Genomic DNA, 14,116 nt, shown 5'->3' on the forward strand with positions numbered 1-14,116 from the left:
AATGTATAAATTAGAAAACAGTATAAGTACTCACATTTGGTTCATCTGGTTCCACGGATCGTAAATTATTAGACCAATATATGGTAATTCCATTACCAATAATGACAATATCTTGGTCAGGAGTGAATTCATTTGATGTAGCAGAGAAACGCAACGTATATGTGAGGGTACCACCATAAGATTTGACTTTATTACCGGTAAATATTGGTGGTAAAGACCAATACATATGACTAGCACCACCACGGAAATGATAACCAACTTCATTTTCTGATTCATTTACAATAAAATCACTGGTTATTGGATATTTGCGTTGCAAATCAGTAATCTTAAATTCATGGTTATCATCAATCTGAATTGGAATTTGTTCTACCCATAAATTGCTGTCATGACACTGACTAGTTACGCCAGAACAGAAACATTCTGTACAGCCTGATGGATTTGTTCCCGATAATGCAAAAGTACCTGGACGACATCTGTCACATTTGGATCCTTCAACATTATCTTTACAACTGCATTCTCCGTTATAACAAGTATCACTTAATGATCCATCAGGATTACAATCGCATGTTAAATTATGCGAACCAAATCCTTGGCGACAACCTTGTGGACTTAATGGATCACCTTCATATCCGGGTAGACATTCATCACAGAAATCACCAGTTGTATGACCATCACAATCTCTACATTCACCAGTTTCGGGGTGACATATTGAACTATGTCCGTTACATTCACATGGCTTACATGCTCTCAAATATCCACCTTCATCTGATCTTGTATATCCTGCATCACAATCTTCACATGATAAACCACGGTATCCTGCTGGACATGTACATTGTTCTACTTCTAAAGCTTTTTTGAATGTGTTCAAACTACTTATTTCATTTGCGATGTCCAAAGAAACCGATACTAAACTGGCTGAATTTGTATTTGTTGTATATGTTGCTTTGATTAAAATATTTTTCAAGTCAGCAAGTGCCATTAGCATATGTTCCCGGTCTGCTGGTTGACCATCACTACGTTGCCAATATTGTTCTAATAATGGCACTTTAATAGTTTGCGGTGTTGATGGTTGAGGCGTTTCTTTATTGAAATACATTAAATAATAATCATGCTCACTAATCAGTTCAACATCTGGAGCTGAATTCTTCGAACTCATACCACCAGGAGTTGGTTCATATTTTAAAGTAAATTCTAAGTAGCCACCATATGATGTTACTTTATCACCCAAATATCTGGATGGTAATGACCAATAATAAACACCAGGTCTAGAGAAATCATTATAAAATATTTCTCTAGAGTTTGGAATCACACGAACTCCATCGATTGGTTTGCGATCTGAAGAAACGAGTTCAAATCCTTGCACGCTCGTTGTGAATTTTGATTCAATCTAAAATTATAGGTTTTATTTAATTTAAGTTTATAAAAGGTGATAATTATAGGAAATTTACCGTATCTCTGTACCAATTGGAACTTTTACATTTTCTCGTAATACCCATACAGAAACAAGATATACAACCAAATTGATTTGGAGCAGCCAAATGGAAACTACCCGGCTTACAATGATCACAAGTTGAGCCAGTAGTTAAAATCTGCATGAAAAAAGAAAAAAATTTAGTGAGGAATATTTGTATCTATATAAAGTCTCAGATAATTTATTTATACACCAAAAAAGAGTAACTAATTCAAAAACATATCTATATTTTCTATACTGATATAAAAAGTAATCTATACTCAATATATTGCGATGTCCTTATTTTCATTTTCTATGAATAATTATATAGGCTATATAGATCAAAAAAAGGATCACAGAGAAGTTCTAAAAAAATAAATTCTGCGTGGTAAATAAGCTCGCTGAGTCGATGTGGAGTATTTTCTCTCATAGAACATATATACGGTAAAACGACCATTTTCGAGATAGAGGTAGGGGTGTAGAAATCTGGGAAAAATGTGGACCTCAACCGTCTGGAAGCAACGGTAAGTCAAAGCATCCATTTTTTATAAACCAGGCAAAACTTTATGGCGGTTTCGGAGGGAGGTGGAGTTGAAGTAAACTGGAAAAAAGTGGATCCTAACCAAATAATTTTAAGTGTGATTTTCTTGTTACAACATGTACTTTTATGGAAAAATAGTGGCAGACACCGGAGACTAGCAGCATGACAGTAATTTGAAATCAAGCGTGGGGAATTCCTGTAAATCAATACAAAGTCAATCAACACAACGACCGCACAAACGTTACACAATACTGGCAGACATGCTTCTTTTGTGATTACCAAATCTAATGAAATACTTCGTGCAAAAAATTAAAGTACCTCTATCTAACCTTTTTGAAATTTTATATATTTTAACGCAAATAGAGCATATTACGGTTTACCGAGAACATAATAGTAATAGATTTTAATTGCACAAAGAAAATCTCACAGATTATTTATTCTCGCTCTACCACACTTAAAATCAAATGAACTTAATTATATTTATGTGTAAATTGACTTACCGAATAATGTACACATGGAAAAAGAAGGCAGCAGTAATATAAGTTTTATTGATATTTAAAAATTGAAAAAGACTAAATTTAAAATTATTTTAATTAATTACCTTGCATTCACATTCACCATATCTGTTTGGATATGGACTTCGAGAACCAATAGCATTACATTGTCCGGTTTCCACTCTGCAAGGATCTCCTACAATTGGGTTTCCAGTATATCCGGGCTCACAGTATTCACATCGAGATCCAGAATAACCTTGTTGGCAATCACATACCACTTGTCCATCGCGAAGTGAGCAAGTACTTGCAAATTGTCTTCCAGGTTCAGTTGTTGGACAGGGGCAACGTTGGCATGGTATTCCATTAGCTGGATCACCATAAGTTCCTGGTTGGCAAACCTCAACTTCTTTGGTGCATGTACCCAACCATGGTCCTGTTGAATGACGATTATATCCCGAAGCACAATGTTCACAAGATAATCCCGAATATCCCACAGGGCATTCACATTTTTCAACGTATGAAGCTTGCCCTAATCCAGTATTTCTTACTCCAGCAGAATCCATTTCAAGATTTCTAATTGTGGTGTCTAACGTTGGACCATCAACATACGATAACTTAACAAGGATTTTATCAACATTTTCTAATGCCATCATTATTTCTGCTCGTGTTGCAACAGTCGGTGAACTGTAAGGTGAATATTTTAGCCATTCACCAACAAAAAGACGAGCTTTTACATTATTATTACGATTTGGCTCAAGTGCTTGCCCTTCGTGCGCTAAAGTGTATCCGTTACCAGTTAAAATGATTGCTGGTGCAGTTGTTTGACGACCATTTCCTCTAAATTCAACGTTATACTTCAAGTATCCTCCGTATGATTTTAATTGATTGTGAAGATAAGTATCTGGTAACGCTAAATATGGAATTATGTTTGGTTGAGTCAATTCTCCGTATGGTAATCGAGCTGATACTCCATATCCATCAATTGGTACTAAACGAGGTTGTTGACCTCGATATATTGGTTCGTCTCTAATTTCTAAATTATTTCTATCAGTACGAACTCCAACTACTTTTGTATACTCTGGCGGTGGTGGTAGTTGATAAGTGAATAAATCTGCCGATGTACATATGTCAGTGGCACCAAAACAGAAACAAGAAATGCATTCGGAGGAATCACGAGCGTCATCATTGAAGTATCCACGCGGGCATATTTTAGGTTCGCTTATGATTTTGACAATTGTATTTGGATCAGTTATTTCTCGATTATTGCGTGTTACTGCTTCACAAGAATATGCTCCTTGATCTTCAGCTTGAAAATCAGGACAACGTAAAATACCAGTTCCATTAACAGATGTTGATGTACATTTATCAGGAACGTAGCCCCAATTACGACGCCATGAAATTAATGGTGTTGGTACTCCAATTGCAACACAAGTGATTTCTAATATTTGGCCAGCTTCTAAATTCAACATTGGTGGAGGACGAACGGTGAAATAAATAGGTGCTAAAATAAATTTATCGTTTAATTTCAACTTGACGGAGCAAAGTTTAAATTTAAATTTATTTATTGAATAGTGTCAAAATATACTTACAACATCCAATTTCATCAGATCCATCGGAACAATCATTATGACTGTCACATTGAAAACTTTTTGGAATACATTGATTCCCACTGTGACAACTAAATTCTGACCCACGGCATTGTGAGCCCCATTGAAGTTGTTCACAATCTTTTTCATCTGTATTATCTCCACAATCATTTTCTGAATCACATATCCATGACTTTAAGACACATTGACCATTTCCACAACGGAATTCCATTGGTTCACATATTTTTGTACATGACTCATCAGACCCATCCGTACAGTCATAGTTGCCATCACAAACCTTACTTCTTGGTATACAATCACCATTGGAGCATGTTGACTCATTTGGACTGCATACTTTAGATGGCGCATAGGTTGGTGCAGGAGGTACTGTGAAATTTAAATAAACCTTTAAGCTGTCTTGAATACTTGTATATAATAATAAATATAATTTATTTCCGGCGCTCTAGATCGTTGGCATCCTTTATAGCAGTCATAGCTACAGTCTCAAATGGTCTTGGCAAATTTACACTTTGCTGGTTGTTCGCTGATTGAGATAGCGAGGGATAAGTTCAAAAATGGTACCTCGAAAATTTTAGATTTCATTCCTTCGCCCTAGCTACCCCCACTTTGAAATTTCAATAAGCACTTCAAATACGTAACACATCATTTGAAAGGGCATGCAATTTTCTATTCAATCATGATAAAAACATGGAATCGATCGACTGGTTCTTCACTTCAGGTCAAGAGTTATTAAGGGTGGATACATTCCATCTTCTGTGTGATATATCTTAGGAACCAATTAATTAATTTCAATTTTTTTAAAACTTTTTTTGAATAGAGAATTTTATGCGACTTTTAAATGAGGTATCACAAGGTAGGAGGTGCCATTTGAAATTTATAACTTGGGGTGGCTGGGGTGAAGGAATGAAGCCTAAAATTTTCATCAATTTTGAACTTCCTCCTCGATATCTTAATCGACATATTTTCACTCAAGGAAATAATCACATCAGGTCAAGGGTTATTAAGGGTGGATACTTTCTATTTTCTGTGCGGTGTATCTTAGGAAGAAATAGATCGATTTGAATTTTTTATCATGGTTGATTACAGAATTTTAAGACCTTTTAGCTAATGTATCACGAGGTAGGGGGTCCCATGCAAGTTGGTGCGAATGGGGGTTAAAGTATAAAACCTAAAATAATCCAGGTATCATTTTTGAAATTCCCCCGCCATATCTAAATCGACGTATTTTCATTCAAAACAATAATCACATCAGGTCAAGAGTTGTTAAGGGTGGATTCTTTTGAAATGAACACACTGTATAGTATGAGTATCTATCGTTAGATTTTATTAACGTTAAGCATCTATGCACCTGATACAGAGAATAATTTCGTTTTATCTTCATCTTTGTCGAAGTGCACAAGTTTCCCTCAATGGTCATTATATTTGGCTTCCAGTCAGTGTCCTGTAATGGTTGCTACTTTACTGATTCAAGGAACTTTCGAAATCAAATCAAACATGTTTCGCAATATAACGAGTACGAATTATTGTCGTTTTCAAATTTCGCTAAGTCGCTTTCAGAGAAGATTCATAGTATCGTTGCTGGATCTTACACCTTATATGATAATAATCCTGAATATGACAACATAAGAAGATTGTCCTAACCCATTATTTTTGACTTCAACATTTTAAATATTGAAAAGACACCTTTATTCAAGAGTAGCTAAGTTGCTTTCAAATTTCGCTATTTTGATTTCAGAAAATATTGATAGTCCCGTGCTACCTTACATGATAGAATATTAAACTACTTGCTATTTTGTACTTCACTTACATTTTTTGATCCATAAAAGAAGCATAAATTTTGGAAATTATGATAATTAATAATAATTATAAACAAATGATAAAATATTCACGAATATTATTTACCTTCGGTAATGTAATTATTTTGATAAAATTGTCCTTTTGAAAAATAATACTTATGCTTAATGGTAACATTTCCTGATGCATGAAAATATTTTTTAATTATTGGCAAAAATAATTTAATTGGATCATTTTATTGGTTTGTGTATAATAATTTTGTATACATACCTGGTTCTACTTGCAAGTAAACAGTTTTTCGATTTCCTGGTGTGTTTGGTGGTACTCCAAGTGCTTCGCATACATATGCACCAGAATGTTCCATTTGAATATTGGGAATTTCCAAGCGCCCTTTTACTTGTGTGCTACCTGGTGGCAATTGTCGACCGTCAGCACGCGACCAATTAACACGAGCACGCAACAAGCCTTCGTCACGACATTGAAATACGACTTCATCACCTGTAAAATATTCATAAGCATCAAATATGTATTTTGGCTAGCAGAAATTTTGCTCATGCTTATATACACAAAGCATATGAAATTTTTGATTTTTATTTTAATATGAAGCAGTGACGGGGCAAGACTGATTTAAATTGTCAAATTTTAAATTGTTTCTGTTTTAAAAATTGAGAAAGAAGGAATTTTAAATTCCTTGCATCATCACTGGCGTAAAGAGAAAGATGATAATTAAAATCGATTGATAACTGAAAGAATATGTATTATTATTATCAAATGGTATATTATTTATTATATGAATATCTTGTTTCCTTTTTGCCACGGCAATCATGTTTCCACATGCTGTTTCATGAAATAGAAAGCAAAAAAAGATATTATTTGAATTTATTGCTGTATATCTTAAAGCCTAATAATAATAATTAAATTTATTCGTTAGATTCATGGCATAACAAGGTATATGAACACTCTGAGATTAAAAAAAATGCAAAAAAATGAAAGTAGCGAAGTTTTGGAAATTAAAGATACATAAACTTTTATCTATTTCACTAAAATATAACTTTGTCAATTTCACAGGTCAATGATTTTGTGTGCAAGTTTCTTATCTCGTTAATTACTTTTGACGTAAACACATAAAGAAAAGTCTATGTTATTTGTAAATTACACAAGAAACTTAATTTTTATTTATGATCCTCTAACCATCCGCTTAATAAACAAATGATCAAAATTAATCTTACAGATACTGATCTGAGCAGATTTGTCAGGAAGAGGGCAAAATCGGAATCCATAAACCATAGATAAAATAATAGTTATCTTTGCTATAAACTATATAATGTGAAAGTCTTTAAAAGAAATCAAGAAAATGCAGCGAGGAGTTATTCTAACATTTTATCAAAACTATCCGATTCCTGGAATAACTCCGAAGAAAAGAAGCTTCAATACATCAAACTAATCAAGTATACATATAATCGAATATATTGATTAATAAAAATATACCTAATCTAATCTACGTCCAATAGTGTATGTCCAATACAATCGGAAGCCTTCTTGGGTCTACATCTAATGAATCTTTCAAAAAAATATATCAATTTTGTAAGTTTCAATTTCAATAACGGTTATACTAATTTTTTCGAAGACCACTGTCTGTGCTCTTTCCTCGTTACGCCACATATTCAATTTCTTTTTGAAGTAGAGAAAATAATGAAAAGTCATTTAAATATGATTCAAAAATACCCTTTTACCAAATTATTTTGTAATAGGCGATATTATGTGATATGATTTTCATTATTGAAACTCATTTATCATTCCGAATAGTACTTACCTTGCCTAATTCTGACTGCATTTGTTTGAAAAACAAAAACAAAAAAATATTTGTATAAAAGTGTTAAACAAATAGTATCTACAGGTAACATCGAATCATGACACTTAGCACACATAAAGATCAATTTTAAAATTCGTTAGAAAAACGGAATACTCGTTTATGATACTGAGAGTTGAGTAAAAATTGTAACTTGGACGGCTGATCGTATCGTGAAGTTCTAGAAACGAGCAGTAAATATATTCAACTCTTAGCACTGTTTGTAAAGCTGAATGTTTTAGTCTTTTTGAGCGGGATTTTTTTTTTCAAGGATCCAATTTCAAATCGGTGCGTGTATGCCAGTCACTCAAAGCATACCTATGCAGGCGTAGCGACTTATGCAGGCGACCGGAGAAGAATCAAAATTCTTACTATCTGCGCATGCGAGTAGACTTGACCGTGTGTTTAAGTCCGCTCAGCAAACCTGTACAGGTATAAGGTTAGTTGTGGCTAGTTCCTTGAGCAGAGAGAATGTCGTTTTTGTTTCGTTGTTTTTTGTTTTTCCCGACTGAGTAAAAATCATCCGTTTTACCGTAGCATGTGCGTGCTTTAGCCTGCATAGGTAGACCTTACCGGTATACATGTGCAGGTTTAACTGCACATACCGTAACTTAACTTCACATAACTTTAACATTTAAAGTATGCCTTTATCTCTTATTAGTCATGAGCAAGAGTTGACTTTTAACAGACCTCGTAAGTTTAGTTCCACTACGCACTCCTGACTTTTCACGTACAACTTTTTTAGGTCTACAATTTTTGAATAAAGCTTTTTTAAAAGTATATTACACACCCAGGGAGCAAATGTAAAGAATGAGTCAGATCCGTGTCACTGCGGTGCATCAGATCCGTGGTGATCTTTACTTGTTCCCGTGGTATGAAAACTATTTTTCGTTCCGCTGTGGGGAGGAAGTGGTAGTTTCGTTGGTGGATCGGGACGACAGTATCTCGTATATGGATACCAAAGTTTTTCCGAATTAAAGCTGACTTTCAAGGTAGCTGGGACGTCCTGTATATTTACTTAATTTTTCACGAATAAAAATGTTTCGGTTTAACTCGAATTAATGTAAATTTTAACATATTTATCTAAATGTGCTTTAATTTTGCTTTCCACCTGAAGCTAGAACAGAAGATCAAATTTTGTTCCAGCTTCAGTCGAGATTTTTTTTTTGTTACTTAGTGTCAAATTTTTGTTTTAATCATTATTATAGGTACTAATTAATAAATTAGGTAACATACCTTCTTTGCGTGTTTGATCATCTGGATATGTTCGTAGTTTCAATGAAGTATCGCCATCTTCAGCTGCAAAATATATTTAATAGTATTATAAAAGTTACACAAACTGAATTCAAGTTTGATAATTAGACAAAAATGAAATTGAGTCTGTTTCGTGGATCATATTACTCAAATTGTGTCTAATTATCAAATTGTTTGAGTATTTGACTTCAGATATTTTATTTAGGTATTATGTTTATCGAAAAAACAAGCGTTAACATATTTTTATGTTTTTTTACGATGAATTAGGTGCTATGAAAATTTGACAAAAAGATTTTTTAAAACTGCCTTTTGTCTACTAAATACTTTTTATAAATATCACTTAATATCAATAAAACCGCTGTATCCCATAAAAAGCTACATTCTTTCTAAAAATGTCTCTTAAAGATATTGGAAACATGAAAATTTTATTAAGAGTATGAATAATACTTGAGTAAGTTATAACTGTTCAGAAGTCAAATACTCTACAAAGGACTGCTTTTTAGTTAGTTATATAAAGCCAACTAGTCATTTTTATCTACTTATAATTAAAGAAATACATATTTTTTGTAGCTATTGACTATTTATTTTCTTTTCAAAACAATAAACTAAAATATTTATCGTAATTGACTCAAGTGGAAAATATTTAATCCTCGCTTAAATTTGGAGTTTTTCGTTTAAATAAATATGAATGTCAAAAAAGCAAAAAGCTTTTTATCTTTTCACTCTGCTATACGCGTAAGCTGCGCATGCGTAATCCACTTTGGTTATGGGCTTAAATCTACTAACTAGTATAATGTTAACCATATTTAACCTTGCACTATACAAGCAATGTCCTATAAAATGTTTTATAGTATATATTGTCTACACTAATATTATAAAGAGAATTTTTTGATTGTTTGTTTGAACATTCGATTTTTTATTTGTTTCTTTAATGGATAAACACGAATAGATTCATTATCAGCGAGTTACAATAGCTTTATTTTATTTAAAAAAAATTAGGTTCTTTTATTTTATTAAAAAAAAAAAGAGGAAACATTTAAAATTTTGTTTATTTTTTTTTTATAATGGATAAGTTGAAAAACTACTGGACCGATTTTAAAAATTCTTTCACCAATATAAAGCTACAATATCAGCGAGTAAGATTAGCTTTCTTTTATTTAAAAACTTATGAACTAAACTAGAATAAAAACGACTAGCATACTTAATATACATATTTCTTTGTTTTAATCATTAAATTGTTATTTTTGATTATGTTTTAAGGCATGATGCATTCATTATCAGTGTCTAATTGTCTAATTGTATTATATATAATTCTAAAAATTATTATGGAATTAATGAGAAAAGTATATTCGAATATTCGAACAATGCGATTAGTAGTATTTTATTGGATTTTCAATAACAATTATTGCTTTCAAACATTTTTTTTTCTCAACGTCGTTATATTATTTTAATATAAAATTTCAGAATATTAGTTTGTGTTTACATTTTGTTTGTTTATGTATTACGTTGAAGCAATTAAATTTTTTTTTGGGTTTGATAACATTTTTTGATGCGCCTGTACTCCAATAAATAAATTTAACCAAATATTTTTCTCAAAAAAAAAAAAAAATAATAATAATAATAATAATTTTTCTAATGATGTGTGTCTGCAATGTCCTGTTCTAAGTTACTATTTGAAATTAGCGTTCCTTAAATTTAAATTTAAATTTTATTTTTTATATTATATAGAATTTTATATTTTTATAGAATTGTAATTGATGATAAAGAACTTTTCCTTTTTTATTTTTAAATTAATTTTCCTGAAAAAGTGACCCGAGTTGAGTTACACTTGATCTTCATGTTATGCTATTACCTACACTAGGATTGCCATATCAAAGTTCCGGGAAGTTAGTGAAATTAATCTAATTATAATACTGTTCGCTATTTTTGATATATTGTGTACTCAGTTTTACGAAAACTATCAGTATTTTTGATATTTTGTGTACTCATACTTTATCAGAATAAATATGTAATTAAATTAAAAAAAAAATTCTTCAAGTAATTTAAAATAAAAGCTGCTCAGAATTTTCGAATTTACCTAAATATGAAACCAATAATAAAAAAATATATTATATTTTACTGAGCTCTGAAGAATTTATGTCGATATTGGGAGTCGAGAGAGACGATACGATTTCGGGAGTCCCCTAATAAAATGTGGGGAAGTGGCAACCCTATATTACACACATTTTACGTAAAAAGACATGACTAAAAGTTTTACATATTATGTAAAATTTACATAAATAATTATGCGATTTTTTAGAAATATTAGAAAAATGAGATAATTTTTAAATTTCAAAAAGTTGCATTTTATCTCAGAAAAGGAGCACTCAGAGACACTTATGGAATAATAATTTTTTTGAATGTTTGAAATAATTGGTACAATTTTTATTACCAGAGTTCAGGAACTTTAATTAACGTTTCATTAAAATCATTTATATAATTAATGCAGTTTTATGCAACAGCAAGAGTAATTTGATGATGATAATATCATCAATCCTTACGTATAGATGGACAGTCAAGTTCATCGCTATTATCATAGGGGCAATCAACACGGCCATTACAACGTAAATATTGATCGATACATGGTCCATTTTCACAACGGAATTGTCCACGTCTACATTGGTCTGTTTGTGATGCTATGATGTAAATATTATTAAATAATAGTTTGTGAAATGAAAACTGAATGGTGTAGATTGTTTAAAAAAAATACTGTCCATGATAAATAAAGGTACTTAATTGTTAAATCCGCATAGTGTTTATGGATGCTTGGCTTTAGAGATTCTTTTAGAGATTCTGATCTTTCTTATCAGATATCCACACATGGTCTGACTTTGTATATGAGCGTTAAGTCTAATGTTCTTTATACTCATCATTTTGACCATTATTTTCGTATTTTTAAAAGCTTAAACTTTCATTTTCTTTTTAAAATTGAAGGATGTTAGATGCAATTGGTGCATATAAGTAGACTTTCATTTTTAAAAGAATACTGTTGTATTGTAGTTGAAGTCAGAATTATGGTGACCGATATATTTTAAAACTACGTATTAATTTTTCTTAACTCCAATAAGGTGATATATAGTTTTTCATTAGAATGTTACGTACGCGATTGAAAAAATACATACTTTTGTTAATAATTAGACTAATTACCATAATTTATATAACATGGTAACAAAATTGCTACTTATGGTATTGTCACATTTTCTAGCAAGTATGCTTTTCTTCCTAAACAACTTATTTGAACGGCATTGATTTATGGATGTTCTGATGCCTTGGGAGCTTATATTATTGGCAGAATGAGAGTGTATTTCCGACTCACCTATCAATTTAACAATTGTATAAAATTATTTTCTATTTGCATTCTGAGCGAGTTCGTGACTTAAACAAGAGTAACCTCAAGTATTGCAGAAATATTCAATATGCCCACTCACTAATCGAATATTTCACTTAAAAAAATGTATGTGCTGTATATGAACGAAGCCTAAGTTTCAGAACTACAAATACATTCAACACCCAGAGGCGGACTAAGGCTTAGCTCCGTGAAGCCTGAGACAAGGGTGGCAACATTTGAAGAAAAATGTTTGGAGAAGATGAAGGGCGTGACACAAGGGGAAGGGCCCCATATTGATTAACGAAGGTAAAAAAAAAATGGCGCTTAATATGGGTGCCTTGCCATGTCGTGGACTTAAAGCGGCATCACCATCAAATACGCCACTGTCGACACCTTAGATCATAGGGTTTGTTTTGATACCAACCCCGGCGACTACTACATGAACCATTTGGAGCTGTTTAGAAATAGCAGGAGTGCTTTGACGTAAACGAACTTCAGATCGGAGAGACCGTCAATGAAAGGCTGGATCAAGTGAGTCCACCTCCTCGTGGCAAGAGCTGGACAGCCAGAGAGAGGATGATATATCGTTTCTTCCTCCTTCTCACTGTAACAACTTCTGTAGTAGTCATGATACACTGTCAGGCCCAGGCGTTCAGCGTACTTGCTGCCTAGCCAGTGTCTTGTAGTAGTCGAGACCTTGCACATGAAAGTTTCGAAACTAAGTGATGTCATCATACAAAGCTCTAAACTAAATTTTATTTTTGACTTAAATGATGGGTCTACTATGGATCTTAGATCATAGCGCGTAAGATTTTGTTGTGGTCCATTACTTAGAGATACATTATTGTTAAAAGTGCCATTTTTGAAATGGGGACGGTATAATTTCAATCAGGTAGTTTATTATGCAGCCAGAGTAAACAACTTTTTTAATTAAAATAAATACCTTTACCTTTCATGAACAGTTTGGTGTACTAAGCAATATAATCTGTGTATATCAGTTTCAAAATAAAAAACAAAACATAAACTTGAAAACTAATTAAAACAAAATACTTACGGCAATTACTCTCATCACTTCTATCACTACAATCCTGTTTGCTATCGCATACGTAATGTGACGGGATACAGTCACCATTTGAACATTGCCATTGACCACTTGGACACCGTCTTGGATAATATCGTTGAGTTGTGGTTGTGGTTGTTGTTGTTGTATCAGAGCGGCAATTCCGTTCATCAGATCCATCAGGACAATCGTATACATTATCACATTTACTAGCAAGTGGAATACATTCGCCGGTTGTGCAAGCAAATTGAGAAGGTTCGCAGCCTATATTTTATGAAAAATGACAAATATTAGTTAATTGGAATTTTTGAAAACTTTATTATATTTTTCGTTTTGCTTTTGTAAAACTTCAATTAAATTTGATGATTCTTAAATCAGTTAATTGCCCACTTCTGCCCCAATGTAGCATATTAAATTATGTTTATTCAGGTATTGAATAAGACATATCTAAAGAACCAAAGTCAGGCTACTTTGGACTGTATTCTGGTCTCAACAGTGCTTTGCCGGACCGACATCTTGGATTGGCTTGATAAAGAAAATAGACGAATATCAAAAGTGTGCGACCTAAGGTGAATCCAGTCTTAACATTGGTATACATGGCGATAACATGGTGATTTTTTTTTAGAAAGTTTCCAACCTTATATTTATAAAAACGGAATGGGAAATCACAAAACGCGAAAACATGTAGGTACTGCCTTAT

General features: G+C 32.5%; 1 protein-coding gene across 10 annotated transcripts in view; it reads right to left on the reverse strand.

Annotated features, from left to right (window-relative positions):
- The window catches only part of LOC123291080 (basement membrane-specific heparan sulfate proteoglycan core protein-like), a 378,061-nt gene that overhangs the window by 21,591 nt on the left and 342,354 nt on the right, over positions 1–14,116 (reverse strand). For 8 of the 10 annotated variants that reach the window (XM_044871529.1, XM_044871524.1, XM_044871525.1 and 5 more), the window contains 9 exons: positions 13,411–13,680; positions 11,530–11,664; positions 8,972–9,034; positions 7,700–7,714; positions 6,157–6,384; positions 4,075–4,458; positions 2,593–3,986; positions 1,449–1,589; positions 35–1,387 (listed from right to left, as the gene is read on the reverse strand). In XM_044871529.1, the coding sequence (XP_044727464.1) occupies positions 35–1,387; positions 1,449–1,589; positions 2,593–3,986; positions 4,075–4,458; positions 6,157–6,384; positions 7,700–7,714; positions 8,972–9,034; positions 11,530–11,664; positions 13,411–13,680 (3,983 nt within the window). The remainder of the gene's footprint in view (positions 1–34; positions 1,388–1,448; positions 1,590–2,592; positions 3,987–4,074; positions 4,459–6,156; positions 6,385–7,699; positions 7,715–8,971; positions 9,035–11,529; positions 11,665–13,410; positions 13,681–14,116) is intronic. The other 2 variants (XM_044871528.1, XM_044871527.1) reach the window with 2 other exon arrangements.

Source organism: Chrysoperla carnea, chromosome 1 (assembly GCF_905475395.1).
Source record: "Chrysoperla carnea chromosome 1, inChrCarn1.1, whole genome shotgun sequence".
In the NCBI taxonomy this organism is placed as follows: Eukaryota; Metazoa; Arthropoda; class Insecta; order Neuroptera; family Chrysopidae; genus Chrysoperla; species Chrysoperla carnea.